Source organism: Molossus molossus, unplaced genomic scaffold (genome assembly GCF_014108415.1).
Source record: "Molossus molossus isolate mMolMol1 unplaced genomic scaffold, mMolMol1.p scaffold_m16_p_2, whole genome shotgun sequence".
NCBI classification, from domain to species: Eukaryota; Metazoa; Chordata; class Mammalia; order Chiroptera; family Molossidae; genus Molossus; species Molossus molossus.
Genome location: NW_023425355.1, coordinates 4,025,318 through 4,052,548, shown reverse-complemented (window position 1 = coordinate 4,052,548; position 27,231 = coordinate 4,025,318). Strand labels below are relative to the sequence as shown.

Genomic DNA, 27,231 nt, shown 5'->3' with positions numbered 1-27,231 from the left:
CTGGATGTATGGCCTGACTTCGTTTTAGCTTAGGGTTCAGGTCAACTGGAGTCAGAAACATCTAGAGAAACCTGTGCTGAGGTTGGGACAGGCAGGGTTTTAAAAAGTTATTCTTAGAATAATCACCCTCTTTTAGACCTTGAACATATTCAGTACTTGCCCCAAATTGCTTAGCAACTTTGGAAGTTGTGGGTTAAAAGTTTGGACAATATCTATAGAGAAGCTGCCCCCTTCCCTCAAAGAGGGTGAGGGAGAAAAGTAATGTTGGAAGTCAGGAGACCGTACCCAAATTGATAGAAATCGAGGCTGTGGGAAGCGGCTAAGTAGCGGGATGAGAAGCATATGAGAAGCTGAGGGAATCGGCGGGCTGGGGGACAGTAGAGGGAGCAGTAGGTTAAGGAGGGCTTGATCCATTTTTTTCCTTTATTTTTTTGAGAGAGAGGAAGAGGGAGATAGAAACATCGAGATTAATAAGGGCTTTATCCCCCTTTAAAAAATGTTTTTATTGATTAGAGAGAGAGAGAGAGAGAGAGAGGAACATCACGAGAGAAACATAAATATACATCAGCCGCCTCCTGCACGCCCCCTGCTGGTGATGGAGCCTACACGCCGGGGCATGTGCTCTGACCAAGGAATTAACCGGCTACCAAGGGCGACCTCTTGGTGCATAGGATGATGCTCAAACAATGAGCCACACCGGCTGGGTCCTTTAAATTTTGTTTTTTTACTCTTTTGGCCTGACCGGTGTGGCTCAGTGGTTGGGCATAGACCCATGCACCAAGAGGTCGCAGGTTCAATTCCCGGTCAGGGCACATGCCAGGGTGGTGGGCCAGATCCCCAGTGGGGGGCATGCAGGAGGCGGCCAATCCGTGTTCTCTCTCATGATTTTTCTATCTCTCTCTCTCCCTCTCCCTTCCTCTCTCCCCCAAATCAATAAAAAAAAATTATTTTAAAAAGTTTAAAAATTGATTTTTTTTTTTCTTTAGAGAGAGAAGGAGAGGGAGAGGGAAATAGAAACATCAATGGGCTGTCTCCTGAACATCCTCCACTGGGGATCGAGGACGCAACCCGGGCACGTGCCCTGATCGGGAATGGACCCGCGACCCTGTGATGCATGGTGCACGCTCAATCCGCCGAGCAAGGGAACGCAGTGTCCCTGCGGCCGCGGTGGCCAGGCTTGTCCCGCGAGGTGCGGCGCTGAGCCGGCTCCCCAGCCGGAGACCGGTGCGTGGGGCGGGAACGCTGCCCTGGTCCCCAGATCCACGGAGCGAGCTGACAGTCGGGCTTGAGCGTGGAAGCGGGGACGCGTCCGGTGGTCCGCGGGCACGAAGGACACTGAAGGTGCAAGAACCTCTCGCCGGCACCCGGCGCCGGGCTCTCGCGCGCCTCCCGGTGACGCGACTCTCGCGGGACGACGCGTCAACGGCTCCGGCCTCCACGTCGTAGGTTCGCAAGGGTTTGTGGGAGCGGCCAGGGAGCAGGAGGGCCAAGATGGCGGAAGCGGCGGAGTCTCCTGGAGACCCGGCAGCAGCGTCGACCAGGCCCCTGGTGAGCTGGGGATCTGCGACGAAAGGGACCGAGGGTGAGGCGGAATGTCCCTTAAGGAAGTCGGGTGACGGGCTCGTGGCCTGAGAGAGCCCGAACCCCTTCGTCCCGACAGGCCCTTCCTGGACCCGATGGCAGAGCCGGTCCCGACACTGCACCTGTTCTTGGGGCTGCCCGCTCCGTCCCTGTCCTCGCTCCTTCCACGCCGGCTTCTGAAGCTCCCATTCACTTTCCTCCCCGGGCTCCCAGGGCTTGTCCTCGTCCCCTCCACTGTTAAATGCTGAGCTGTGGGTGATTTCCTAAGTTAGCTTTGCGTCTGCCGTCCCCTAGTTTTATCAAGACCTGTCACTAGCCGGTGCTGCAGTAGCAGCATTGTAGGGTTAATGAGAGATCGCAACGTGGTCACTTGGTTATTGATTTGTGCAGGGACCCGAGTAATCTTGGTTTCATCCCTGCCCTCCCTGTCGCAGCTCCTTGAGGTTCTCATGATGCTCTCTGGCTCCCGGGGATGTTTGTACAGGGGGTTGTATTTCTTTTGCACGTACAAGCCCAAAGCCTGGACGGGTATTTAATAACACAGGTTTTGGAGTTAAATTTACCAGGACTGGCCCTGGCCGGTTTGGCTCAGCGGTTGGAGCGTCAGCCTGCGGACCAGAGTGTCCCAGGTTCGGTTCCCGCAGGGGCACGTACCAAAAACAAAACAAAACAAAACAAAACTTACCAGGACTGGCATCACCCACCCTGCTGCTTGTGTGATTTGGGGCAAGTCATTTCATGGAGAGTATGTCTTCATCTCTAAAATGGAGATTAAAAAGAGGAGCCTCGAAGAGTTTTTAGGAAGACGGAATGACATAATTTATGTAAAGTGTCTAATACAATCAGTGCCATGAACTGAGGAGTGTAATTAACCCAACATTGTGTCCTTAAGTCCCTTATCCTAAACAGGGTTCAGTTATCTCCCAGTGTTTAGTTATATAGCAGTTGCTCAATAAATGGTACATCCTATTTCTCTGGTGTTTCTTTTTTGTTGTTTTTAAAACATTTTATGTATTGTTGACAGTATTACAGATGTCTCCCATTTTCTCCCTTTTTGCCCCACCCCACCCCATTTCTTCCCAAGTCCTCTGTTTTAAATTGGCCATATAGAAGAGGACTGAAATGGGAGTCAGGTAAAACTGATTGTATTCCTGCTTCAGCTTACTAACTCTATTTGTTCACCTCTTCATTCACTCAATAAATATTTATTGAGCATCTACTATGTTCCAGGCACTCTTAGGCACTGGGGATACAGCAGTGAAAGAGACTAAGTAGGCCCAAGTTCTCATGGAGCATTTGTTACCTTGAGAAATCATTTTGAACCCGTTTCCTCATTTGAAAAATGGAGATGATAACTCATCACACAATTAGTCAGAGTACTGAATGAGCTAATATACACATAGTGCCTGGGTGACATAGTTATAAGTGCCCAGCTGTTGTTAGTTCCTGTCCTTCATTTAAACTGCTCCACTGCTCTTTTAATGAAGATTTCCCTGATTTATTTTACTGGTTCTGGTCACTCATTACTCAGTATCCAGTCCACTTGTATTCAACGTTTATTGAACTCCTACAATGTGTAATACACTGTGCCAGGTGCTTTAGGGACTACAAATGGCCTGCTCTTTTGGTGCTTACAGTCTAATTTGTAGGGATAAGACAAATGTACACTGTTAAAATAAGGCAGAAAACATTAACAAAATGTAAAAGAAGATGCATCATGTCTAGTTGGGGTGATGATGAAGGTATATGGTGAAGGTATATCTGAGAGTGCCTCAAAGGATGGGTACAATTTGAAATTCCAGGTGAGCATAATAATTATAAATGATTGAGTACCTGCTACATGCCAGGTTGGTGTTCAACACCCTGTGCATATTTTCTAAACATCACAGCAACCATTTCCGTTAGGTTGTTTTTAAACTGTGTATTACTTGCACCTGAGGACATGAGACTCAGAGAGGTTTGACAATTTCTCTAGGTCTTACCAGCAGTTGGTCAGGCCTGAACTTTGAACCTCAGTTTGCTTCCGAAGCCCAGATTATTTCCAGTAGTACTACACAGCCTCTTATCGGCAAAGGTACAGAGGTTGGAAGGTCCTACTCTATTTCTAGAAAAACAGAAAGATCACTTTGGCTGATCACAAGCAAGTATTAGGAGGTAAGCCCTGAAAAATAAGGCTAATGAATTAGAGGCAGTGTGAAACAGTGGTTAGGAATGTGAGCTCTGGGGTCAAATTGCCTAGGCTTGATTCTAAGCTCTGTCATTTAACTATCTGTGGGACATTGGGGAAATTTCCAGACCCCTCCACACTGCAGTTTCCCATCTGGAAAATGGAGATATAGTAATCCTTAGGTAATAAGTTTTTAAATGAATTAGATGAGTTAACACATGTAAAACCCTTGGTATAGTGCCTGACACACAATAATCATGCAATAAGTGTTCTTTTTTTTAAATTTTAAATCCTCACTCAAGGATACCTTTATCCACTCAATTTGGGGGGGGGGGACAAGAGGGAAGGAGGGAGGGAGGGAGGGAGAGAGACACACATCGATTGGTTGCCTCTTGCATGCATCCCAACTGGCCAAGGATCGAACCTGCAACCCAGGTACATGCACATGACCGGGAATCGAACCCAAGACACTTTGGTCTGAGGGCTGACGCTCTAACCACTGAGCAACTCCAGCCAGGGCATAAGTGATACTTCTTATTGACTACTAAGCTGGGAGTTGTTTTCTTTTTGTTTTTATTTTTATTTTTTAGTCTTTATTTTTGAGAGTATTACAGATGTCCCCCCTTTATTTCTCCCATTGCCCCCTTCCACCCATTTCCCACCCCAGGCCTTCACCACCCTATTGTCTGTGTCCATGGCAACCCCCTCCGTCCTTCCCTTTGAGACTCATCAGTCTATTCCATGTTTCCTTGCCTCTGGTTCTATTTTATTCATCAATTTATTGGGTTCATTATAGTCCACATATAAGTGAGATCATGTGGTACTTATCTTTCTCTGACTGGCTTATTTCATTTAGTGTAGTACTCTTTAGGTCCCTCCATGCTGTCTTAAAGGGTAATAGCTCCTCTTTTATAGCCACATAGTATTCCATCGTGTAAATGTACCATTACTTTTTTTATCCATTCATCTACTGGTGGGCACTTTGGCTGTTTCTAGATCTTAGCTATTGTAAATAGTGCTGCTATGAACATGGGGGTACATATATTCTTTCTGATTGATGTTTCAGGCTTCTTAGGATATATTGCTAGAAGTGGGATCACTGGGTCAAATGGCAGTTCCATTTTTAATTTTTTGAGGAAACTCCACACTGTTTTCCATAGTGGTTGCCCCCATCTGCATTCCCACCAGCAGTGCACTAGGGTTCCTTTTTCTCTACATCCTCGCCAGCACTTGTTGATTTATTGATGGCAGCCATTCTGGCAGGTGTGAGGTGATACTTCATTGTCTTTAAGCTGGGGGGTTTACTAGGCAGTGGGAAGCCAGTGGAAGTTTTTGAGGAGGGAACTGTTTAAATCATGAATTTGACAACATAATGGAGGAAGAGTTACCATGGGGAATGTCTGGAATCTAGGAGAGCAGTGGTTCTAGGAAGATGGGATGGCTGCCTGGACTACAGCAGTGGTGGGAGACAGGATTCCAGAAAGGCGGAATCCTCGAGGGTTTTCGGTGCTTGGAAGTATCTTAGGTCAGTTTTGCAAACTTGAGTGTGCATAGCCTTCATCTGGGGAATCATGTTATACTGCAGTTTCTGATTCAGTAGGTCCAGGATGGGGCCTGCGATTCTGCATTTCTAACAAGCTTCCCCAGGCTGCTGCTGCCGCTGCTCTCAGTCACATTTTGAAAAGCAAGGCAGTAGGCATATGGGAGGATAGTGATGCCCTAAACAGAAATACATAGGAGGAGGGGGGCCCTAAAAGTTGATTCATTCAGTTTTGTACACATTTAGTTTGAGATACTGGCAGGCCATCCAGTAGCTATCCAACAGGCAGTTGGACTCTAAAATCCGGACTTCAAGACTCAGAAGAGGTCTGGGCTAGAGATGTTCATTTATGGGTTATCTGCACAGAGTTGGAAAGACAGGGTCTTGGATAATGCCTATCTCTTGCCTGTATATCTAGGGAGCAGGGAAAAGCTGTAATAATAGCTGTAGCCTGGGATCAGTAAGGAAGCTGGTCCCAGGTGAAGGGACTGCTTGAGACCATGCCACTGGCCACTCCTCTCCACTTCTTGGAACTAGGCCTCTTGGACTGAGCTGCTTCCTGCTTGATGCTGTCCCACCCCTGCCCTTGTTGATTCTTCTCTCTCTCTTTCTCTCCAGGATTTTAGTTCTTAGTATAACCCATTTTCTCCCAGCCACTTTCTTAAAGCTACAGTCCCTACTATGTTTTTGGCCCTGCCTATACCTGCTCCCAATATTTGCCCAAGCCAGGCCACAAAGTGAGCATGTGTATTTCTGTGCACACATGTACATACATGTGCATGAGCCTGCCTACATAGGATCAAGGGAAAGGACATAGGGTCCAAGCCACCTTTCATGCCCACTGAGAGGACTAGTCAGGGAGTAAGGCCCACTAACTGAGGTCCTGCAAGTCCTGTTTGTCTTACCTGGTTCTGGAGGGCCACAGATCCTGGCTCGGTTCAGTGAACAATGTCAGTAATTCTCTTGGGAAGCGATATTGAGGAAGGGTTGGGATGGGGGATAGGGTGGGAATCACATGGCACTTTTGTGACTGCTGTGACTTCTGAAACCAGCTAGCTGGAGTTAGGTCAAATTTCATAAGCCACAGTCTTCCACAAGACTGTCCTGCCTTTAGACACCAGCCACAGGTTCAGAGGTTCCCAGGACCATCCTCACTTCTGACCTACTGGCTACCAGTTCAGGCTCAGGACAGCACTATATTTAAAATTACAGTTTTGCCCAGCCGGTGTGGCTCAGTGGTTGAGTGTCTGCCCATGCACCAAGAGGTTGCTGGTTCAATTCCCAGTCAGGGCACATGCCTGGGTTGTGGGTTCGATCCCCAGTGGGAGGTGTGCAGGAGGCAGCCGATCAATGTTTCTCTCTCTTTCTAAAAAAAAAAAAAAAAAATCAATAAGAACATTTTTTTAAATTCTTAAATAAATAAATAGTAAAATCACAATTTTATTATAGCAAAAGGATACAGTTCAACCAGCAAAAGAGGGAGATGCTTAGGGTGAGGTCTGGGAGGGTCCTTAACACAAAGCTTCCTTGTCTGCTCCCTGGGGAGTCAGAACCCTGTTACCCTGACATATCAAAGTGTGGCAACATGAAGAGTATTACCCACCAGGGAAGCTCGCCAATGCCTCTAGAGTTTTTATTGGGGTTCATTATGTAGGCATGATTGACTGGGTTATCAGCTCCTCAGAGGCCTGGTTTATGACACATTCAAAGCCCCAACCCTTAAACTTGTGTTTGGTCTCTCTGTCTAGGAGCCTACCATGACTCACCTGTTAGCTAACCTGTTAGGGCCCAGGAACAGGCGACAAAGGCTAGCCACATTTTTTATTATACAACAGTGACAGAACTGGAATGACCTCCCTGGGAATCTCAGACTTGCGCTAACATTGATCTAGCCCCTATTGTGATTCTGTTGAGTGCTTTACATGTATTAAAACATTTATTTCTCACAGCAACCCTGTAATGATGGCATCGTGGTTTCAGTTTTCTACATGAAGGTTAAGGAATCTGCTCAAGGTCACACAGGTAGTAAAGGATGGAGCTGAGATTTGAACCCAGAGTTTCTGGCTCCAGAAGCCTGCAAAATTCTCCAAATACAGTACATTGAGCATTGACTGTGTGCTACGTGTTAGCTAATTTGTATAGCAGTGTTTACAGGTGAGGGCAGAGCCCTGTTTATCTTCGAAGCCTATTCCTTCTGCATTGCCCTGCCTCCCCTAGCAGTAGCAGGCAGCAAGAGAACACAAAACAAGCCATCCTGGAGCATTGCTGCATTCACAAGGGATTCATATACACTTACTAGATACCGCCATATTCATCTTCAACAGCGCGTAGTACCATTTTGTGTCCCCACAGCAGTGGGAGTGTTCTTTCCCCTCAGCTTCAACTGCAGAGTATGTTATGAAACTTTAGGAGTTTTGCCAGTCTAACAGGTGAAACTTTTTATTTCAAAAAGTTTTAATTTGCATTTCTCTTGAGAGTTGATTGAGAAGTTGATTTTTTAAAAATATTTTTTTATTGATTTTTTAGAGAGAGAGGAAGGGGGAGAGGGATAGAAACATTGATGTGAGAAGGAAACATCAACCGGCTGCCTCCTGTATGCCCCCCACCACGGGGATCAAGCCCACAACCTGGGCAAGTGCCCTGACCGGGAATCAAACCAGGACCTGTCAGTCCACGGGACAATACTCAGTCCACTGAGCCACTCCGGCTAGGTGAGAAGTTGATTTTTATAAGTTCTTTGAACATTATTATTATTATTATTATTATTTTAATTTCTGTATACTGTCTTGTATTTTATTTATGTTACCCACGAAATATTGTGCCTGTTGGGCCAAAAATCATATGAGAAAGGATTGCTTCTGTTTTCTTAGCAATTTGAAGATTGCAGCGTTTCAGTCACAATAATCAAATTTGGCAGATGAACATAAATGTTTAGAGGTTTGAAATCTTGCAGTTCACTTTGGAAATGTTACTTGATCTTGGTTGCCAGGTAACCTAGCAAAAGGAATATAGATCAGGATGTATTTTGCTGTTTCCCTGTTCTTCCCAGTTTCTCTTTAGGCTTCACATGATGCTCCATTTTAGCCAGCAGAGGCCACTAAGGAGCAGAAGTGCAACAGAACTGTGGCTGTGCTGATAGGATTGCTGACAGGTCACAAATAGCCCAGAGTCTTGCTAGCTTGTGCCATGTGAAGATTTCATGCTTGGAATAAGCCAGATATTTGAGGGCAAGAAATGTCTATGTCATTTGTGTCATAATTTTTTCCATCATATGCGATCTCCTTTAAATGAAAAGAAATAAACATTTGCGAATTTTAGTTAACTGCATTGTTTGTCTGGTGGGCTTTTACTTTAAAAACCCTACAGTTCTCACTTATTGGTAGGATATAATGAACAAAATAAGCTGATGAACAAAATGGACCCAGAGACATAGAAAACAGTACGGTTCAGACTGACAAACCTCAGAGGAGGGGGCAGAGGGGATGGATGAGATAAACCAAAGAACTTATATGCATGTATGGGTAACCGATGGACACAGACAACAGTGCTGGGGGAGGGGCAGGATTGGGAGGAGGGTGTCTAGGGGGAAAAAAGGAGAAACATCTGTAACAAAAATAAATTCATAAAAATTGGGAAAAAAATAAAAACTAAAAACCCTACAGAAACGCGTAGTCCCTACTCTCTAGGAAATGATGATGTCTTTAAGGAATGTTGCAATTAATTACAGGCTTTAAGTGCTTTTTTTTAACTCTTCTTAGTTCGCAGGCCTTTCAGATATATCCATCTCACAAGATATCCCTGTGGAAGGAGAAATCACCATTCCTATGAGATCTCGCATTCGAGAATTCGACAGCTCCACGTTAAATGAATCTGTTCAGAGTACCATCGTAAGTTAGACTAGTTGAGAGGATTTCTGTTCGGTGTCAGGGGACTAAATAACTAATAGCACTTGGTCATATTTTTGTTTGGTTCATTGACTTTCAGTGTATTTTATTTATTGAAGTTTCAGATTCTGTCCTCGAGAATAATGTGGTACAGCCTTTTTGGAAATCAGTTTGGCTATAGTGGGTATTAAGAATCTTAAATTTTCCAAATCTCTTTAGGCTGATTGTTCTGCGTCTCCAGATATAGTATAAAGATAAATTCTTTTAAGTAGAAAATTTTTTTTATTAATTTCTTTTTTTAAAATGCTTTTTATATTTTTAAAAATTAAACTTTAGCCCTGGCCGGTTTGGCTCACCGGTTAGAGCGTTGGCCTGCGGTCCAGAGAGACCCAGGTTCGTTCCCGCTAAGGGTGCGTGCCTTGGTTGCAGTTTGTCCCCGGCCCTGGTTGGGTCATGCAAGAGGCAGCCACTCGATGTTTCCCTTTCACGTTAATGTTTTTTTTTCTCTCTCTCTCTCTTTCTCCCTCTCCCTCCCACTCTATCTGAACAAAAAATGGAAAAATGTCCTCGGGTGAGGATTTAAAAAAAAAAGTTAAACTTTACATTCAGTATTATTTTGTAATAATACTGAAATTTTTGAAATTTCAGGTGTACAGCATAATGGTTAGAAAATCATACTTTACAGTGTTTCTCCCGATATTTCCCGTAGAAAAATATTTTTTTAAATACTGAAAAATGTTAATATGCAAAGATATTCGTTACGGCATTCTTTGTAATAGGGAAAAGTTGAAAAACAGATGAAATTATGTTACATGTAGGTAGTAGAATGCTAAACAGTTGTTTAAAATCACGTTTACAAAGAACTATTAATGACATGAAATTTCTAGGTGAAAGTTTAGGATGGAATTCTCTCAACTACATTTTGAGAGATTATATTACTGTCCCCTTTCTCAGATGTCTTGATTATTAGGTAACTTGGCTTCTAGGATTTATTTGCTAGTTAAATTGGGAATGTTGAAAATTAATTTACTTTCTGTATTGTAGAGAATAGGGTGGCTAGGGAGCAGGCTAATTGGCCCTTGGGATGTCATTGTGTATAAACTGAACGTCAGCTCCTATGTTTTGCAGAACAGATTTTAGTTTCTATAAGTAGCATTATTAGGAGGGCTCTGTTTCTCTTTTACAGAGTTCTAAAAATCAAAACAGGACTGGTGGGTGTGGTCAAGATAGATGTTGGCTTAAGGAGTTCATAGGAACATCCTGCCTCTCTGGGTTGTTTGCATAGTGACGGGGTTAAACTTGAATTTAAGCTCTAAAATTTGTTCCACAAAGGACTCCCAGGAGATTGAAATAAAAGAAATTTTAGCAAATTAAGTTAGGAGGCTGCCTAGAAACCTTGGTTCTCACAGTATAATAGTTGTTCATGTCTTTCAGATGCGTGATCTAAAAGCTGTTGGGAAAAAATTCATGCATGTTTTGTACCCAAGGAAAAGTAATACTCTTTTGAGAGATTGTAAGTATGAGGCTTGCTGCTTCTCATCACACCTTCTCATAAGCACTTCATGAGGCACAGGCTCTGTGGTGATAAAACTGACATCATTTTACAGTGTGAAAAAACATCTAAGTGAATATATAAATGAAAGTTTTGGAAGAAATTAAAATTTAGAATGGAATTTCAGAGATTGTCTTCACCAGTAATCCTACACCATATCCTCACCTGCTATAATGGACACTGTAAAAAGTATTTCTGGAAGCTGTGAGCACCTAGGGGCTTCGTTCAACCAAATTGCTCACAATCCTCAAGGAAAAGGCAAAATGTTCAACTGCTCAATTACAATAATAGCTAGTACCCATTAAGGATTAACAAATTAATAGTACCTTTATTGACATTTCTATTTTTAGAAGCATCATCTAGTCTGATGACTGCTTTCTTTGTTCAAGATTTCTGTCAACAATGTTTGCAATAAATTAGGCTGTTGTTTAGAATTGATTCTTCAAACTGTTGGACCTTTTTCTTTTCTTATCAAGCATTCTTGGTTTTCTTAGTACCCTTTATCAGAAAACTTGAATTAGGTGCTTGAGAATCCTTACAACAGCCTTGTGAAGGAGGAGTTATTGTTAGTGTTTTACAGGTTGAGAAAAGGAGTCTCAGAGAAGCTGAGCGCCTTGTCAAGATCACACAGGAGGATGAGGACCTAGTTTTCAAGTTCAGCACCCTTTCCAATCTCCCACTACCACCCCAGATGTGAAGATACTTTTAACTGCTGCTCTGGTTCAGTTCAGAGCAAGGGTGCTTCTCGCAATACAGAAGCAGTGTGCCAGTCTGCTGATTAGTGATGAATACTAGCTTCTGTCATATGTTAGGGTCCCTTCTCAAATCTTGTGGGGATAGATAAATAGGCCGGCATGAAGGGTGAGCAAGTCACAGCCATAATTTGCACTCCGCCTTGCCCTGTTATAGCCGTTGGCAAAGTGGCAAGGAAAAAGTTCCTGAGCTGGGGATGGGGTAGCGGGGAAGGGGAGGAGGGTGTCAGTGGGGGAAAAATGAGAAACATCTGTAACAAAAACAAATTAATAAAAACTTTAAAAAAATAATCTAAAAAAGCCCTGGCCGGTTTGGCTCAGCGGTTAGAGCATCGGCCTGTGGTCCTGAGAGACCCGGGTTCGGTTCCTGCTAAGGGCATGTACCTCGGTTGCAGTTTGTCCCCGGCCCTGGTCGGTCGTGCGGGTGGCAGCCCCTCGATGTGTCCCTTTCACGTCGATGTTTCTCTCTCTCTCTCTCTCTTCCTCCCATTCTACCTGAACAAAAAATGTCCTCGGGTGAGGATAAAACAAACAAACAAACAAAAATAATCTAAAAAATAACTCCCGACAACACAGTAAGATCCCACTTCACACCCATTAGGATGGCTGTTATCAGTCAAAGAAACAGACAGTGAGAACTGTTGGTGAGGATATGGAGAAACTGGAACCCCTGTACATTGCGGGTGCTGCTGGGAGCGTGAAACGGTGCAGCTGCTGTGGAAAACAGTGCAGTGGTGCCTCAAAAACGAACCAGAGAATAACTCCAGCAATTCCACTTCTGGGTGGTGCCCACGAGAATTGAAAGCAGGGACTTGAACAGATATCTGTACACCCATGTTCATAGCAATATTATTCACAATAGCCAAAAGGTGGACACAGACATGCATTGATGGATGGATGAATAGATGAAATGTGGTGTACGCACCATGATGTGTACCATATATGGATAGAATATTACTTAGCTTAAAAAGGAGTGAAATTCTGACACGTGCTACAACATGGATACACCTTGAAGACATCATGCTATGTGAAATATACCAGACACCAAAGGACATAGAGTCTATGATTCCACTCATATACTGTATCTAGAGTGGTCAACTTGATAGACACAGAAAGGAAAATGATAGTTGCCAGGGCCTGAGGGCAGAGTGGAGAGCTGCTGTTTCGTGTTGGAGTTTCAGTTGGAAAGATGAGAAGTTCAGGAGGTAGATGGTGGTGGTGTGCAACGGTGAATGTACTCAATATCTGCACACTTAATAGTGACTACAGGATGGATTTTGTGTTTTTTTATGTATATATGTTTTACAACAAAAAGAAAATAATTTTAAAATACTGTTACAGAACGCTGGCAGGTTGGCTCAGTTGGTTATGGGTTCGATTTTCTGTCAGGGCACATGGTTGGGGTGTGTCCAGGAGGCAACCGATCAATGTTTCTCACATCGATGTCTCTCTCTCTCTCCTTTTCTCTCCTCTTCTCCCCCTCTCCCCTCATCCCCCTTTTCCCTCTCTCCCTCTCTCCTTTCCTCCTTCCCTTTCTCTTCCTCTCTAAAATCAATAAACATATCCTCGGGTGAGGATAAAAAAAGTCATTAAAAAATAATGTTGCAGCCCTGGTCGGTTTGGCTCAGTGGTTGGAGCGTGGGCCCACAGACCAAGAGTCTCGGGTTCGATTCCAGTCAAGGGCATGTACCTCAGTTGCAGTTCAGTCCCCGGCCCTGGTCAGGGTCAAGCAGGAAGCAACCAATCGATGTGTCTCTCTTGCATCAATGTTTCTCTCTCGCTCTCGCGCGCTCTCTCTCTCTCAATCTGTCTCTCTCTCGCTTTCCCCCCTCCCCCCTCCCTTCCGTTCTTCCCTCCCTCCCACTCTATCTGAAGATAAATGGAAAAATGTCCTCAGGTGAGGATTAAAAAAAATACTGTTGCAGATTTTTTATGAATTAAAAATATTTTAAATGCATTAAAAAAGTTAGTGTCTTCATGTCAAGTTGTACTTGAAATCAGTTTTTCATTTGAAAGGTGTACATATGCATTCTTTCAGATAAAGTTATATACATGTGAGGAAGGTAATTGTGCTGTAAGCTGCATATTACTGAACCGTTGCCATATTAATCACCAGTCACTGTTGATTGAGAACCACTTTGGTTAGACCTGCTGTTGGCATAGCCTTTTATAGTTTTCAGAAAGTGGTTATGTTATTTGTTAATGTTTAACCTTATAGCCCTGGCTGGGTAGCTCAGTTGGTTACAGCATTGTCCCAATACCCCAAGGTTGCAGGTGTGATCCCGTCAGGGCACATACAAGAGTCAACCAATGAATGCCTAAATACGTGGAACAACAAATTGATGTTATTCTCCCCCCACCTCAAATCAATAAAGGAATAAAATAAAAAAGTTTAACCTTATAAGATTACCAATATTGGACTGATTTTTTACCTATAAGAGCAGCAACTCCGTTCTAGTTCAATGTAATACTTACAAAGGGGAAGCAATGTGGCAGATGGAAAGAACCTCACAGTAGTAATAAAAAAGCCTTGGTTGTGGGCCCACCTCTGTACCTAACTGTTCATATAAACTTGGGAAAGTGATGTCCTTCTCAGCTTTATTTTTCATATTTGTGAGATGGACCTGATGATACTTGCCTTGTCTAATGTAGTCTCAGATTGGTGAAGTGATTTGAGTCTAGTCTTCTTTCTGAGGGTACTCGTCATCCATTGGTCTTTATAGCCTGCTGGAATGTGACTTGTTGGGGAGAGGGGTGATTTGCGGGACATGAAATGAACAAAACTTAAAGGATCTATAAAGAAGGACATTCAGCATTGGGAGGCAGGGAGGGCAAGTAAAGGGGTAAGAGGAGAGAAGGCTTGGGCAGGCAGACAGAGCATTGATGTCTGAATTCCAAGAGTGGGAGAGGTAGATTTTGGAATCAAGACAGAAAACACTACATGGTTATTTCTTAACAATATCTTCTGCCTTTTCTTCCCTTGTAGGGGATTTATGGGGCCCTTTGATCCTTTGCGTGACACTCGCATTGTAAGTACACATATTTCCTTTGTCATTTGAGATAGACTAGACTTTTTGGAGGCATTTTAAAATTGAGGGAAATTTTGACTGAATATTTTATTTACGACTTCTATGACATACTGTATTTCTTACGTATTTAAATCTAAAAAGTCGAATAGCTTTCCAGGTCATTTCAAAAAGTGATGTAATTGAAGATGTCAACATTATATCTACTTCCATTTACCAATGACTTCTTAGCCTGTTTTAGCTATTTCTATTGAGCAAACATTTATTTACTCTCATATACATCCATATCATTAAGTGAATGAAATATCTATAGGTTCAAACACTGTTGATTTGCACATAGAGTTCTTTTTGTTTTATTTATTTGTTTCTTCATTTTTTTATAGGAGCTAACTTTAAAAAAATATTTTTTATTGACTTTTTAGAGAGAGAGGGAGGGAGAGATAGAAACATTGATGTGAGACAGAAACATTGGTCAGCTGCCTCCTGCACGCCCCCTACTGGGGATCAAGCCTGCAACCCAGGCATGTGCCCTGACCAGGAATTGAACTGGGACCTCTCAGTCCATAGGACGATGCTCAACCCACTGAGCCATGGCAAACATAGTTCTATGGGCAAACATAGTTCTTTTTAAATCTTACCAAGATATGAATGAGAAGGAGAATATATTAGAGAGAAGTGGTAGAGTTCGAAGCAAGATCATATTTCCATAAGTGATGCTTTCCATATGCACTGTATGTAAAGGAAGACTCAGGAGAGCCCAGTTCCATTGGCGAGGGGAATATAACACTGGTCTAGTGGAAAAAATCCTGTCCTGGGATCCAGTTGTCAATTCTCATCCTGACCGCTATCAGCAAAGTGACTTTAGGCTATTAATAATCAAAATCTGTATAATGATTTTTTCCAGAAAACTTTAAAATACCTTTTCTTATTTTATCCTTGTAATAAGACGTGAATGTTATTTTCCCTTTTCAACAAACGTAGGTTCCTAGAGAGGAGGATGAACCAAGATCACATAGTCAGTGGTAGACCTGGGATTCCACCTCAGGTTTCCTCGACTGCCCATTCTCTACCTCCGTGACTGTTTCACTGTCTTCCTGCCTAACCTCTCTGGGTTTTCTCTTTGTTATCTGTAAAAGGAGATGGTTGAGGGTCCTTTCAAGGCCTAACCTTTTATGATTCTAAATTCAACAAGTTTCTTACTGGCTTCTGTACCCATTTTTTCATGTGTCAAGCATATGCTGATTTAGATAATAACATGGAGGGCTATTTTTTTATGCCTTTAATAAGCGTAACAAGGAAATAATTCAGTGCCTTAATGGAAGGGTTTATATTAGAAGCTCTGAGCATATACTTTTTTTACTTTTCAAAGATTATCCTTAGAAATTATGTCATTTAACCCCACTTATTTGCAGAGAAGAAAACTGGAGTCCTAGGACATCAAGCGATGTGCTCCAGTTTACATACCTAGTGGCAGAACTAGGATCAGTGTCCGGCTCTTCTGTCTTCCAGGACAGTTCCTGTCTTTTTCGGTGCACCATGCTGAAGTAGTAGGGGTTCCAGACCGCACATAATCATGAGGGCTGGTATGCTTTGCATCAGCTTCTCAGGACGCAGGATGGAGTATGCACAACTGTAGAATACAGAAGCCTGGGCTGGCAAACAGCATAGCAGGGCAAGACTTACTATGTGACTTCTCTATACTATGGCGTAAGAAGAGGTCATGAATTTGGTGTTACTTATGACTTTTCTAAAAAAATAACACTGAGTGCAAGTGTTCTAGGTCCAAAATTCAAGACAATTGACACCTGTAAAATTCTTAGACCAAGGAAAGATATTTAAGTGACTGTTCAACTACTCAATTTGAAAACAAAGTCTTTTAGTAATAATCTGTTTATTTTGATTTTTAAAAATCAACAACTAAAGAGGTTTATAGCCCAGCTGGTGTGGCTCAGTGGTTGAGCATCAACCCATGCACCAGAGGTCGCTGGTTTGATTCCCGGTCAGGGCTTATGTCTACGTTGTAGGCCCAATCCCCACTGGGGGGCATGCAGTCGATGTTCTCTCTCATTGATGTTTCTCTCTCCCTCTCCCTTCCTCTCTCTCTAAAAAAAATCAATAAAGAAAAAAAAAAGTTTAAAAAAAGAGGTTTATAGACTGTTTCCATTTTTAAATGTCAGAACTAAAACCTTAACCCAGGGATTACAAATTCATGTGTGTCTAAGGGCTAGAGAAGTTAGGTGAATGTGTACATTGTGAATTGGTGACTGGAAGCCCCTTGTGAGGGAACCTGCTGCTATGGCAACTGCACCTGGTTGTTGTCATGTAGGAGTGCTAGCTCGCTGTTAGAAACTCCTCTGATTCGGCAAGAATGTCCAGAAATAGGCCCTGGCTGGGTACTCAGATGGTTAGAGGTTTGTCCCGATATGTCAAGGTTGTGGGTTCAGTCCCCGGTCAGGGCACATATAAGAAGCAAGCAATGAATGTAAATAACTGGAACAACAAATCAGTCTCTCTCAAATCAATAAATAACAAAAGAAAATCTAGAAATACATTATTTTTATGTGAAACTTCTCAATTTTAAAATAATGTCACCTTGAATTGAAAAGCATTTCAAGTATTGTGTGGACTACAACCTCATGTCTGAGCCACATCTGACCTTTCAGTTTATAACCTCTGCCTAACCAAAAAAGGTCTTCAGTGATCCGTTTAAGCATTCCGACAAAGCCAAATGGAGCACCCCTTGTACTCCTGAGGCATTTGGAATTTGAAGGAAGGGAGCCTTGCCAAATCCTTCTGGAATTTTCCTTTCACACAGCCTACATATTACAGATCTTCAGGTGAGGTGTAGGGCAGCTCCCTGGTTCACACTTGGAGAACCCACTCCTTAACTCGATTGCTCGAAGTAAAAGAGGAGACCGTTCTCATGCCGTTTCCTTGTCACAGAATGCTTCAGAGAGGCTCTGCAGATAGTGAGAATGATGGAGGGCCCCAGTTTGCAGAAGTGTTTGTCATTATCTGGTTTGGTGCAGTGACCATCACCCTCAACTCCAAACTTCTTGGAGGAAACATGTGAGTATTATTAAGATCTCTCCTTTTTCATGTGCTAGGTAGCATATCTTAGGATTTTAAGGGAGTGTGGCTAGTTAGGTAATTTTTGAAAAGAAAAATCAAAATAAATGAGGGACAAAAAGAATGTTCTCCTAAAACCACTGAACAGAGATAAGCTGGTTGAGTTAAAATATCCTAAATCATCCAGAGTCCGTTGATAAGCTTCAGGTGCTCTCTCCAGCCCTAAAATCGTAAGCAGAATTTTGTGTGTTAAGAGGATTATGTCCATTTAGGGGAACAGATGGTCCATAGCTTTCAACAGTTTCTCAACCAGGTCTCTAAACTAGAAAAGATTAAGAACTACTGTCTTAGAGGTTCAGTGGGAGAAAGAGGCCTTTAGGAATTAGTGGATCATCTGATATCCTAGATTGGGTGGGGAGCATCCAGCTAACATCACACGCCCCACCAAATTAGCCTGACCAAATATAGCAGGCTAATTTTTAAGCTGAGAATTTTGTATGGCCCGCGAATGGTGCTATGAATATCCAAATGGCCCTTGGCAGACGAAAAAAGGTTCCCCACCCTTTTCTAGATGGTTGACTCTTGAGTTTGAAAGGAGAGAAGGAAGAGTATGGAGAGAAAAATTAAAAGCATCCAGAGGCCTAGCCTCATAAAAGCAATGTTAGGGTATAGGTATTATGTAGAAATCTGTGTAATAGCTATCATGATGCAGGTCAGCTGTATTTTTTTTTATGGGTATGTGTTGTTTTCTAGATCTTTTTTTCAGAGCCTCTGTGTGCTGGGTTACTGTATACTTCCCTTGACGGTGGCACTGCTGGTTTGCCGACTGGTGCTTTTGGCCAAGCCAGGACCAATAAACTTCATAATCCGGCTTTTTGTGGTGATCATGATGTTTGTCTGGTCTATAGTAGGTAAGAATATACTAATCTTTACAATAGCAGAGCAGACAAAAGCACGTGTTAGAGATGAAGACCAGATGAGAAGCAGTATAACTCCTAACTCACATGGGAGCAATATGATTCTTGCCTGTGTTGTCTATAGAACCCTCTGCTCTAAATGGGCATTGTTCGATATGATGTCCATCTTATCTGAGTTGGGTATCAGGACTTCTAAGATGTGGGGAGTGGTATGTCTCTTTAAAAAAGTCCTTAAATATTGCATAGGGTTGGAAAAGGAGATTCCACTGGACCTAGCTCAGTCCTGGCGTACATAGGAGGCATAGGTGACTTGAGAAACGACGGGCCTTTTCCTGACAAAGTATTCATAAGAAAAACAATTGCTAGCATTTATAGATTGCTAATCATAGGTCAGGCACTGTTGTAAGTGCTTTAAATGTGTTATCTCAGTGACCCCTCACAGTGGCTCTAATAAATTAAAGCTGTTAGCAGTCGTCCCGTTTTTATGCATGAGGAACAGACAGAGGTGAAGCATCCTGCCTTAGGACACATGACTACTGCATAGGGGAATCCAATTTCAAAGCCAAGCAGATCACATATCCACTTAGAACTTGACTGGACTACCTCTCAGTATGGGTTAAGTGTCATTATATAGTACTTTACTGCTTCTGGAGAAAATTCTGCTCAAGATTAGGACAACCGTACAGCGGTGGCATTGAGTGCTGTGTGCTCATTGTTCTCACATTCCTAAAGTTCTCAAGTTCCACCTTACACCAGAAGTGTTCACTAGCATCTTAAAAAATGGGATAAACAGACTACCTACCTAATATTTTTAAGTGCAGTAACATCTCTTTGCTTGGAACATGGTTAAAAGCCAAATAGTAATAAAAATAAAAAAAATAAAAAACAGTCCGAGAGTGCCAGAAATGATACTCCAAAGACTGTATATTAAGCTTGGGTGCTTTACCCATGGGAAAGCCCCAGATGTCCTCAGAGTTTGACCATTTATCATACATGTGATTCTGAATAGCTTAGTTATCCAGTGTCCAGGCCCAAAGCAGTTCAGAGAGTAGAATGTTAGAAGCTTTCATGCTTTAATTCAGCAAGTGTTTATGAAGCACAAACTGTGTCAGGCGCTGTGCCTGGCATGTTCTCCATCTTCAGAGTTCACAATGCAGTGGATCAGCCAGACCTGGAAGGACTGACAGACAGTCAAGCGTTCCAGGTGGGAGGTGGAAGTCTGTGTAGGCGCAGTGGGACCGCAGAGGAGGGAAGTGGGCGGACCCACCTCTGCTGGCCGGGGACCAGCTGGTTGTTCAGGAGAGATTGCTTTGCAGGGTTATCACTGATAATTAGGTGTTTCCTGGGCAGACAGGAGGGAGGGATGGCATCTGAAAGAGCTGAGAACTTAAGAAGAAAAACAATGACTCCAAAGGCCTGTCAGTATAAGGCCATTTGGCATAGTAGCAAAAGAAACCTGGCACATTTTTAGAAGCCCATTCAGCGCAGTTTAAGGATTTCTCAGAAAACAGTAAGAAGCCCCTTTTAGAAGGGTTTCCATCTGAAATGCTGAAAACTTGCAAAGCTTTGGTCCTTGAAACAAGCATCCCTGAGCTGTCTGGAAAACGGGGCGGCAGGGTGCATTTTTCTCGGGGGGCGTGAACATGAGAGAATAACCCTGTTCCGGACTATGCCGCGCATACTGAAGTTAGTAAGTGTTCCTAGTGACAGCCTCACATGCAGTCTCATTCGTTCTGTTTTGTTCCTGCAGCCTCTACAGCCTTCCTTGCTGACAGCCAGCCTCCGAGCCGCAAAGCCCTGGCCGTGTATCCTGTTTTCTTATTCTATTTTGTCATCAGTTGGATGATTCTCACCTTCACTCCTTAGTGAATCAGGAAGTGGAAATGAAAACCCAGTGAATTGAAAGCTCATCTGAACAATGCAATTCACCCTGGAGCTTTGTCTCTGGCCCTGTTTTGTCTCATTTTGGAGGTATTTTGTGAGGAGATGATAAAGGAGCCATAAAGCACTGTCGCCACTTATGTAAGGAACTGATGTTTGAAAGGCTGTTCTTTTGTCTTAACGTCATTTCTCTAAGATACATGCGCATAGTACACACAGTATCGCGCCTTCTTCAGGCGTAATAGGGTCACTGCGGTCCTTTGGGTGACTGCTGATGGCCCGGAAAGCACACGGATGCGTCCCGCACGTTGAATAGATGTGGTAACTCTCTTTGCAGTTTTGAGAATCCCAGTTTAGGCGTGGCTCTTAAACACATTGTCTTATGACTGTTAGAATATGCCTCTCTTATTAGAATACATAAGTCTGTCGTCATTTTCTTTTATTTCTGTCTCATGTTTAAAAAGGCAGTGACAGACAGGGTTCATGGGTGTGGGGGGGAGAAACATTCATTAACCATATTCAGATTTTGATCATAGAAAATTCTGCACTTGTTGCTTTTTGAAAAAGCAAGAGATATTTCAAGAATCAGCATCTTTTCATCTTTCTGTATCATCACCTTACTGCCATGCTTAACAGTACCTCAGTGCCACCCTGGTTCTGATCTCACACCCTAGCTCTCAATATGCGAGCTGAGATGTTAGCATCTCCTTTTCCCTTGGCTGAAGCTCTCAGTGGTCCAGTGCTTGACTTGGTCCAAGTAGAACGCCTCCGAAATATCGATTGGTGGGTCCCTAAGGCATATTACCCTGTGGGCACCTTCTCTTAAAGGTAGAATGAGGCAGTTCGAATATAGCATAGCTGTAAGGAATTCTTCATGATTCAGTGGCCTGTGGCCTGTAACTGGAAAGTAAAGCTAAATCTCAGTCCTGCATTTAACCATGTGAACAGGGAGAGGTTTACTGTTCTGATGGCCGATTCATAGAACAGCTCGACGCTCGAAGCGTGATGTGGGCTGAGCTGGCTTTATAACTGCCGCCTTTTCCTCGTGGGTCCAGCACTTTTTTCATTGGCTGTGGTTTGGGTGTTGGGGAATAGCAACTTCGTTTCTTGGTTCTGGACTTCCTTTGTAAAGTTTATTAGCTCTCCTTTAGGCAAGTACTTTTTTGCACATGGGCACCTACTTGTATTCTCAGCTGTTCATGCACACACGTGGGAAGACTTTTCAGGGAGTAGACTGCCTGGAGCAGACTGATGCTGAGCTAAACAGGGCTCCTTGAACGTAACATGAGCTGCTGCCTTCTATAAACTGCACACTGAAGAACTCTTAATAGACAAAGACCAGGAGTCGGGCAGACGTTTATTGTAAATACACAGCTACTTAGAAAGATAGCAGTGTCTTATTCCACGTTTTTCTTTATCATAGAATTTAAATATTTATTCGTTTTGTATTTAAAGACTACCTACACATAGCTGTATGATTTAAAAAACATATTTTCTCCATCCCCAGATTAACCAAGTGAATAATACTTGGACAGTTGGGTTCTTGGAATGATATTCAACTACAAAAGCATTTCAAAGTTGGCCCTCTCTGTCCCAGCCTTAGTTACATATAGGGTGTCTCCCCAAAACTGTATACACAAAAAAGTGTAATCATAAAGCCAGTGTTTATTAAAATACATCTCATTTTCAAAATGTAATAGAATCTACAGACACCCTGTAGATAGTTTTGGGGGGGACACCCTGTATTTGTATTTATTTCAAATTCCCCTTTAAATTTAAAAATAAACCCTGTCGGAGTACTAACTCAGTGCTTCAGTTAGGTAAAGAAAATACTGTGAAACTGGTCCTAATTTTGAAATTAGTCCTAAATTATCATCCATAGCCATTGTCTGAAATCTTCTAACTGTCACTAAAAAGATCTCTGTTCCAAAGTTATTTTATAATCTGTCCCAGTGATTATAAGATTAAAGAAACAACCATGCTTCTCAAAAGGGAATTAAGTATTTACCAAATTTTACTTACTCAGGCTAAATATTTGGTGAAAAATTCTTAAGGCCACAAGTCTGCGGGGAGTGTGTGTGTGCGCGTATGGGAGGGGGTTGTATATAGTGGGTGTGGAGGCAGTTCTGTATATTAATCTGTTGTTCTTGGGTGTCTTAGCGAGTGGTGTTACTTCATTTAAATGAAGGTGGGTAAAATGAAATTTAATTATCTTTCTGAAAACGAGTAGTCAGTTTGAGGATATAAATATTTTCCTACAACACGCAAAAAGGGCATTGGATTCTGTGACAGAAGATCTGAGTACGTTCCATGGCTAATTATAGAGAGGACGACCAGCAGGGAAGGGGACTGCAACACAGGCAGCCCTGTTCCGGGAGGGGGGACGTTGCGCACGTCAGTGGAAGCGGGCACCGCTGCCAGCCCGGCTGATCCCTGCTGCTCCTAGTCTGAGATCGAGACTCCACTGTTATACTCTTGAGCAATAGGAAAGGTGAAGACTGCATTTAATCGCTGTCCAGATTATAAAAACTCAGTTGATCCAAACATATCTGAATATGCAGTGTAGGCTTCGAAAGTCAGTCGAGTAATTGTCAAGTCTTTCACCTCTTACGAGGCTTATTACATGGGTTGAATTGGGGGTTTTCTGTTAGACAAGGTGGAGTCACAGGGCACGAGACTGGAAGCATTTTGCTGTTGACTAGAATTATCTCTTTATGAAGTGCCCCCTGAAATTGTTTGGAAGGCTAGTAAGCTTGTATATGAAGACCTAATTATGGACTTTGTATATTCTGTTTATTGGATCTCCTGTTTACTCCTGGAGATGAATGAAAATTTCCTGTCTTTCCAGAATTTCGGGTAACATCAACCATTGGAATTTATCTAAAGCCTAGCAGTGTGTGACCCGAAGTCCATAGCATGCGACTGTTTTATTCCAGAGTAAAGTTGTGAAATTGTGATTCTCACACTGTTAATTTCTGAGGCAATTTAGACCGAAATAAATGTGTGAATGTTAATCCATGTATGTAAATTAGAAGTAATTTTTTAGATTCTGTGGGCTTTTATTAAAAATAAAGAATTTTTAGGGGTTTACTTAGGCCATAGGATGGCTGAATATTAATGACAATAATATTACTACTAATAATAGCTAATATTTATTGGGCAGTTACTGTGTGCCAGGCACTATTCTATTTTTTTAAGAATTTTTTATAGCTTTATTGGGATACCTTAACCATAAATTCACCCTTTAAAAGTGATGTACAGGTCAGTGATTTTTTTTTCCAATATAGTCACATAACTGTGCAGCTCTCCCCGCTTTAGTTTGAGAACATTTCATCACTCCTCAAAGACAACCCGTATCCATTAGCAGTCACTCCCTGGTCCCCTTCTCCGGAGCCCCTGGCAACCACCAGTCTGCTTTCTGTCTCTCTGGATTTGGCCGGGCACTGTTCTTAAGTGCTTTTCATGCATCTCTAATCCTCAGCATAAAGCACTACAATTCTCCTTTTACAAGGAGAAAATCGAGGCACAGAAAGGTTAAGTAAATTGGTTTAGAAGAGGAAAAACAGTGGACAGAGCACAGTAGGGCACAGTTTGGAATTGCATTGTTATGTACATGAAATGAATATACCCCTTCCCCAGGGTCCAGTCCCTGTTATTACCCATTACACTCTACAACTGACTGAAGGTAGATAACTCTGGATCTTTTTTCCTGGATATAATAGAACACAATATTAGCAGCATCTGAGAAAACACAAGAACAGTTGTACATTGGGAAGTGTTAGGTTTGCTGCCCTTTTCCCTCCTCAACCCCCTCTTCTCTCCCCTACCCTTTTTCTTTTAAAGTCTTAAGGATACAACAACTTCTGCCTTTTAAAAAATTCTCCCAGGGATGGTTAATGCATCAGAATTTCACTTGTCTCTTCAGATGTTTACCTCGCTCTCTTCACTGTCCTCAGGGAGAAAGTCCGAAATCTTCAACTTCACCGTAAGGCTCACTAAGATCTGTCCCTTTCTTATTGTCCCAGCTTTATCTCCCCTCCCTTTGCAGTCTCTTCTCAGATGTCAGAATAGAATGCCTTTCTATTTGGGTTGCACGAGGTGGGGGAAAGAAAGAACAGAGTGAAGGCTTTGTGCTAATGCGATCAGTGCTCCTGCCTGGTAGGAAGTGGCCACACACTGCTCTTGTTCGCTCTGTGCTCGTTCTCGCTGAGCCTTTGTGCTCCGCGCAGTCCTGCTGGTGACTTGGGGGAAACTTCAGTGCTCCATTTTAATCCTGCTCTTTCCTATAAATAATGAATCTGTGAAAAGAATAAATCCGTAACGTTATTTGTGAATGTTAAATGTGCAAATAAAAACACTGGAAAAGGAGACTTTGTGTCGCCCTGTTCTTGTGCTGAACGGCACGAAGGTATTTGCAGCACACAGTCAAACCTTGACATGACGGACCCATTGGGGCAGGGGTGTCCCTTAAAGCCGGAAGGCCGCTATATAATACAGGAGGTTTTCCAAATGTGCATGTTTATCGTCAACAGATGCATCTGGTTGCTCATAGTACTGGTTCTATTCCTAAGACCTCAGAGGTTTGATTTCCTCAGCTATGCAGTGGGAATAACATCTATTTATTCACAGATAATGACTGAGGATCTGCTAAGTGAGTAGAACAGTGAACAACACAGGCGTGTCCTTCCTGAGCTCACATTGTAATGAGAAAGCAGACATTGCCAAAATAATTACAACAAATGGTAATTCCTAAGGGAGTGCACAGATGGAGGGCTTATTAAGATACCTGGAGTAAATCAGGTAAAAAATGAGGTAAAGGGAGAGCATCCCAGTAGGGGGGAATTCAGTGTACAAAGACTCACAAATAAAGAGGGAATGTGCCCTGGCCAGTCTGGCTCAGCGGAGTGTCGGCCTGTGTGCCAATGAGTCGCAGGTTCGATTCCGGTCAAGGGCATGTACCTCGCACCTTGGTTGCAGTTCGTCCCAGCCCTGGTCAGGGGCATGCGGGAGGCAACCAGTCGATTGAGTTTCCCTGTCTCCCACTCTATTTGATGATAAATGGAAAAATATCCTCGGGTGAGGATTAAAAATAAAAATTCAAAAAGGGAATGTATTGTTTTTGAAAAAAAAAAAAAATCCAGTAACTTACTCAATGCCATTCATGTGGTAAATAGCAGAGCTCTATTTTGAACCCAGATCTGATTTCAGAGCCAATGCCTTTCCTTTGTGTCGACTGCTTCCACGTGGCTTCTGTCAGGTAGGGGGACTACAGGTTTTTAGGACCTGAAGCCCGGCTCTCTGGGGCAGGGGGCGTCCGTCCCTACCTGGCCTGGGTAGAGCAATCGTTAACTTTTCTCAACAACAGCACGGAGGTAAGAACTGGCCTCTTACCATGTCCTTCCTCTGGATCATCACACTTTTGAACAGGGCCTGAGCCAGAAGTGGGAGGGAAGCTAAATAGTGAGCGGTGCTGGGATGAGGAAGTCTGTACCTTCAGAGGGAAAAGGCAGGGCATGCGTAGGATGCTTTTGAGGGTAAAGGATGAAGGCCCCGGTGATACAGGAGAGGGGCATGAGCACTCTCTACATTAAATTAAGTCAAAATCGGCTGACTCGAGAGGCAAACAGACCACAAGGAGCCTCCGCAACAAAGAAAATTCCTGCAAAGGATGATGAATAGCTACTCGCCCATATCTTATCATTTACCCATACCATAAAGGGAAAGCAGACCGCAAAATATACGAGTGGTGACTCTGGGCTTTAAAGATGTAGACTATAGCTGGAGATAGGTAATATTTATGTCAGCGAAATTACTACAGTGTTTTCTAACATATGGCTTATTCGCTAAAATTGGTTAAAAATAACAGTGAATTTGGCCCTGGCCAGTGTGGCTCAGCAGACAGAGCATCAGCCTGCGCACCGAAGGGTCCCAAGTTCGAGTCCCAGTCAAGGGCTGTGGGGAGGCCTGGGGTGGCCAGCACTGCAGACGAGTGGGTAATCGTCATTCTGAGCTGCAGTATTAGGAAACGAACGTGGCCACAAATGTTGGGATTCCAGCCCTGAGTATAAAGAGGAGGTTTTGTCCATGTCCCTTTCTCCTTTGTCTTATTTCTCACACGGTTTAGAGGATTTGGACCCTGTCGTCCTCCGACAAGTCTTTTTTTAAAAAAACATTTTTTTCTTTATTGATTTTAGAGAAAGAGTAAGGGAGCGGAAGAGAGAAACATCGATGAGAGAGAACATCGATGGGTCGCCTCCCGCATGCCCCCCACTGGGGATCAGGCCCACAACCTGGGCATGTACCCTGACCGGGAATCAAACCGGCGAACTCTTTCTTGTTGTTGTTTGTTTGTTTGTTTGTTTTTTAATCCTCATTCGAGGACATTTTTCCATTTTTTGTACAGAGTGGGAAGGAGAGAGAGGAGGAAGAGAGAGAGATGGAAACATCGATGTGAAAGGGACACATCGAGTGGCTGCCACCTGCACGACCAACCAGGGTCGGGGACAAACTGCAACCGAGGTACATGCCCTTAGCGGGAACCGAACCCGGGTCTCTCTTGACCGCAGGTGAACGCTCTAACCGCTGAGCCAAACCGGCCAGGGCAAACTGGCGAACTCTTGGTGCAGGGGTCAATGCTCAACCACTGAGCCACACCGGCCAGGGCCTCCAACAAGTCTTTTACTCCCATCCTCAGAAGTCAGGTGTCTATCCTCTGAAAGAAATGAAGGACTTTTGTCTAACAAAATTGACCTACTCCAGAGAAAATACTTCCATATTCTGACATTTTGGGGTTTCTTAGTATATTGTCTAGCTTACCACCCAATCACTCTAAAATGAAGTTTGCCAGTCAACACACCACTCA

The 27,231-nt window shown here is 43.1% G+C and overlaps 1 protein-coding gene across 2 annotated transcripts; it reads left to right on the top strand.

Annotated features, from left to right (window-relative positions):
- The first annotated feature begins 1,466 nt into the window (after nucleotides 1-1,466).
- Nucleotides 1,467-24,719, top strand: YIPF6 (Yip1 domain family member 6). Of its 2 annotated transcripts, none has more exons than XM_036271276.1 (7): nucleotides 1,467-1,548; nucleotides 9,047-9,175; nucleotides 10,607-10,685; nucleotides 14,463-14,505; nucleotides 17,446-17,571; nucleotides 18,325-18,482; nucleotides 20,239-24,719. In XM_036271276.1, the coding sequence occupies exons 1-7, from the start codon at nucleotides 1,492-1,494 to the stop codon at nucleotides 20,352-20,354; spliced, it is 708 nt and encodes a 235-aa protein (XP_036127169.1). In that variant the 5' UTR covers nucleotides 1,467-1,491; the 3' UTR covers nucleotides 20,355-24,719. The 2 variants fall into 2 exon arrangements, with proteins under 2 accessions (XP_036127169.1, XP_036127170.1); XM_036271277.1 differs by having other exon boundaries at nucleotides 1,478-1,582.
- The last annotated feature ends 2,512 nt before the right edge of the window (nucleotides 24,720-27,231 follow it).